Genomic DNA, 4,749 nt, shown 5'->3' on the forward strand with positions numbered 1-4,749 from the left:
TGTCATTGCAGGTTTTTCTTCCTCCCTGTTCTTGCCCATTGCTACAATGTACAAATTCCTGCAGTGTCTTGTTTTTCTTCCCCCACCCCCTGAAAAGTAATACCAGCTTGTTCTATTTCGTGGTTATTATTTAAACGTTACATTGACATAGTCTGGCTTTAGGACTATCTGTAGAGTATCTGCTTTCTCACAATGGGCAGATGTGATATTCCAGATTCTTATTAAAAAAGCTTTAAAAAGATATTAATTCACAGGATATAATGTATGCCTGCTCTCTTTTTTTAACCTCCTTTGGGGATTTTGATGGAAAAATATTCTTTATTATAGCTTTTGAACACTTGTGTACCCAGTTAAGTCAGGCTGCTTACGTTTTCCTTTATAAATGTTTTTGCTTTTCCCTGGGGGAATATTAATATAATTTGTGGCTGAATTTTTAAAAGAACAAAGAGATAGTGATTTTATGGAAGGATCTGCCTTGTACTGATTAAGACTTTAAGGCATAAATCTTTAAGCCTCCTGCTCTAAATTTCAAAAACAGAGTACAGCAAATAGGTTGTGGGAATCTGAAAATACCCATCTTTAGTGAGCAGCTGCCACAGAACGAAAGTGGTGGTCAACATTTATGCTCATATGTACCTCTATACTTTGAGTTTATTTTTCCATCTGAAGCACTGTTTAGGAAGATCCCGCAGAGTTAAGTTTCATGTTTTAAAGTCTGTTTAAGAGAGATTCGTCAAATAACTTACCTTTTGAATAACTTTTTGCAGGCTGATGACAGCAAAACATCGGTAAGGGATCGATTTAATGGCAGACAGTTTATGTCATGGTTACAGGACGTTGATGATAAGTTTGAAAAATTAAAGGTATGCTTCTTTGTCTTTCCACTTTAAAAATAAAACCAAGCACAACAAACCCCCCCCAACAACACTAAAGTGACTGTGAAGACAAGATGAATATATAGTAGATTTGCATGCAATATCATAGGCTATTGTAGAGGTTTTAAGGGCAACATAAAGAAGGGTGTAGCTGTATAAAAACCAAACCTTTCTTGCTGCATGGTGTAATGGAATAGTCTGCAAATTTCTGAATACTTAGTGGGGAAAATTACTCACTGCCACCAGAGAGGATTTTAGATATTTCTTCTAATTTCAAACTTGTTGCAGTATTTTTTTCATATATTGGAATAACTTCTTTCTCAATTTTAAAACAGACGTGCCTTTTGATGAGGCAGCAGCACGAAGCAGCGGCTTTAAACGCGGTACAGAGACTGGAGTGGCAGCTTAAACTACAGGAACTCGATCCTGCTACGTACAAATCTGTCAGCATTTATGACATTCAGGAGTTTTATGTTCCTCTTGTTGAAGTTAATGATGACTTTGAGTTGGCACCAATATAACAGGTGGCATCTTCTGGTCACCCTTTCCCTGGGACAACTAGGGATTGAGGTGCAGGGATACACAAATCTTTGGGGATTTTTTTTTAAGACAGAGCACTTAATTCTATGGAATACTACCCTTCTCAGTAACTTGGGTGTTCCTTCAGAGAAGTGTGGCACAGCCTCTTGTTCAAACAAGTCGGTTTCCCAGTAACTGCATTATCTGTATTTTAAAATTGCCTGTAGCTTTAGAGCTTATTGCTGAAAAAGATGACGAAACATGGTGAGTTAACAGCGCTGGAAGCTGTTAACAACTAAAACAGCCACCAAAAAACAAATGATACTTAAAATCTGCTGTACAGCTTTGTGTTATGAAACTGCAGTTACAGTTGGACTCCCACAGAAAAACAACAAAACCTGTGGAAGAAAACGTAAGACTTGGAGGAAAATAGTCTATTATCTTATTATATTTTGTAAATTGCTGTACAGCTTTCTTTTTTGGGGAAAAAAAAGATGTAATATTGTCTTCCTTTTGAAATAATTTATTTTATACATATTGTGCAAATGTACAGTCTTGTAAAATCTTCAAACCTGTATAAAATAGAACTTCTAATTGTAAAACTGGTTTTTGTCTAATGTTTTATTGGACCAAAGTTGTACTTTTTATTAAGTGTAGCGTGTTCCTGGTTGGCAGTTCTTTTTTTTTTGTATGGCATGTATTTGATTTAGCTGCTTGTTCCATCACCATAACTGTAAAATAACTGAAACTGAACTGCACTGCATGCTTCACAGAACTCCTAACCCCTTTACTTCAGTAACCGATACCTTAACAACTGTAATACCTACAAAGTCATATCTCGTATTAGTCTGCTGTTGTGATGCCATACTATGACTTACTAAACTGAAAATATTTTTGTGTAAAGCAAACAAAAAAGTTTTGCTCTTATATGGTGGTCTCGTAATAGAGCCTATTTTTTCCAACAAAATGCCTTTGAATGAAAATTCTTAAATTGTATATTGTCTATTTTAATATTGATCTATGGAAGGATATGTAAATAGTTGTAAATGCGATGTTTAATAAATTTTATTGGTCATGTTATTAGTTGGAGTTTCTTAATATTGTAACACTGCCCACCTGGACAAGTTCCTGTGTGCTGTACTCTAGGTTACCCTGCTCTTGCAGGGGGGTTGGACCAGATGATCTTTTGAGGTCCCTTCCAGCCCTTGGGATTCTGTGATCTTGGCATTCTTGAAGTCCATAAAGAGGCTAAGTGAAAAGCTGAAAAAGAAATCACATGTTGTGAAATTTAATGCCTGGGTTTTTTTCTTAGTACTGTTAATGAGCAGAGAGTTAATTATTTATTAGGAGGAGGTTACAGATATTCATGAAAAAGATTTGTTACCCTCTAGCCCATAAATTATTCAGGAATGCTTGGGATCTGATGTCCATGAAATTACTTCTGAAAGAAATGGGGCTTAGGCAACAGACCCAGTTACCTGGAAAAGAGATGTAAAATGCTTGGTGGGAGCTGATGTTTAATTACTATTTGAACTACTACAGAGTACGTGTGCCTTAGGCTGGTGTGAACACCCAGGATGGCTTTCTTGTGATGAGGAGCAAACAGGCATTGAACAAGAATGGACTGGGTGGATAGCAGGATGCTTTCTTGTGCACATCACTGCTAGTTCCAGTTGAGAGTAAAGTAGTAGTAACTCAAGCACCGTAAACCCAATTAATATGTAGTTCCTGCCCTGTAACTTTTTTTTCCCCAGTTTTAATTTGTTAGGTACCTGTGGAAGAGGTTGTTCCTGCTTTTATTATAGGAGTGTATATTTCCTGACATCACTGAGAACTGCAGATGTGCTCAGGAAAATGTTAATATTATTCTTCTGAAAATATTCTTCTTCTGAGAGTAGCTGTAAAGTTTTAAAGTAATACAGAAATCTGCGTTACCTGCTTTAAAAGACAAGGGAGGAAATGGGAAAAGCTACAAGTGTTAACAACTAGTAAATGGGTGTTAGGTTGCTTCCACTGGATACTACAAAGTTACATATTTGCAAGTGGGAGATCCTGATCCAGGGTTATGAAGGATGGGTTATGAATAATTCGAAGTATTGCATGAAGAACAGAAAGGACAAACTGGGTTGCAGGAGCATTGGCTGTGCAGGTGACAAAAATGCTTGGGATGGAGGAGGCAACTGGGAGCATTTTATCACTGGGACTTGGCATGGTTGTACAATGATACCTCAGCGGGTCCGTGTCCTCTGGGTCTCCCACTGTGACACAAACGGGAGCAGGATGGCACTGGGGTGCCATGGCAGCTCTGCACCCCCCATGGCAGCAGGAACAGACCCACAGGGCTTTGGGACCTGTCAGGAGTGCAGGGGGTCAGGGTTTTTCCTGTAAAATGGAAAGTTCATCCGCGGGAAGCACGAACAGAAACAGGTCTGTGATAAAAGTGGTTTTGCAGTAACCCATTTTGCAAGGATATCCAAAGACAGGTGTCACTTAGGGTTAGACTGTGTCTCCTTTACAAGGAGAGGCGATTTCCTACTACTGGGGTCTGCGGAACAGTTTGTGTTTTACAGTTGCAACTGCTTAGTAAATATTTAGTTGCTCAGAGAAACAGACAAAAATGCTTCAGTCCCTTAGACAATGATTCCTGGCATCTCCGATTTGAATGCAGGATTTGTTCCAGTCGTTTAATTTATCTGTTTTCCCAAGTTTGCTCTGTGGGACAATACCTGGTGCGTTGTTTAAGGACACCCCGCTGTGGATTTCCTTCAACAAAGCGGTGCGAGGTGGGGGGTCAGAAGACGGGATGAGATGAAATAGATAATAACTTGTTGGGGCAGGATGGCCGTGCTTCCTTCACGGAGAGCGTCTCCCAGGAGGCCTGAGGGCTACCCGGAGCTTCCGAGTCCACTCCAGGTTCTGTCTGCGTTTTCCTCCTGGGGACCACACTAGTTACCTTGGTCCCTGCAGCCTGGTCGGTAGGAGGATGCCGCAGTTGTTTGAGATCCTGAGCGGGGCTGCCCCAAAGCCCCGGGACCCTCCTTCTCAGGCACAACTGCTGCCAGCCCCCAATGCCCCAGGTGCTGCCGCCTCCAGCGCCGCTCCCCATTCTCTCTCAGGGCTCACCCTCAGCAGCCGCTCTGACCCCCAGCGCCCCCGGCCCCGCTCTTGCTCTTCTCCCCACACGACCCCTCTCTCCCCTGCTCGCACTGGGGCCGGATGCTCACCCGCTCCATCCCGCGCCTGCCCCCAGCCCCGCTCCGCGCAGCCGCCGGCCCGGAGGGTCCCTGTGCGCGCTGCCGGCGGCGGGAGGAGGGTCCTGGCGCCTGACGGTGCCCCGAGGCGGGGCGAGGCGAGG

The 4,749-nt window shown here is 42.2% G+C and overlaps 1 protein-coding gene across 1 annotated transcript in view; it reads left to right on the plus strand.

The window, feature by feature from the left end:
- The window catches only part of ANKRD12 (ankyrin repeat domain 12), a 63,735-nt gene extending 61,258 nt beyond the window's left edge, over positions 1–2,477 (plus strand). The window contains exons 11-12 of the mRNA XM_005153479.3: positions 768–863; positions 1,211–2,477. Coding sequence (XP_005153536.2) covers positions 768–863; positions 1,211–1,396 — 282 coding nt within the window. The 3' untranslated portion in view covers positions 1,397–2,477. The remainder of the gene's footprint in view (positions 1–767; positions 864–1,210) is intronic.
- The last annotated feature ends 2,272 nt before the right edge of the window (positions 2,478–4,749 follow it).

Source organism: Melopsittacus undulatus, chromosome 1, assembly GCF_012275295.1.
Source record: "Melopsittacus undulatus isolate bMelUnd1 chromosome 1, bMelUnd1.mat.Z, whole genome shotgun sequence".
Taxonomy (NCBI): domain Eukaryota; kingdom Metazoa; phylum Chordata; class Aves; order Psittaciformes; family Psittaculidae; genus Melopsittacus; species Melopsittacus undulatus.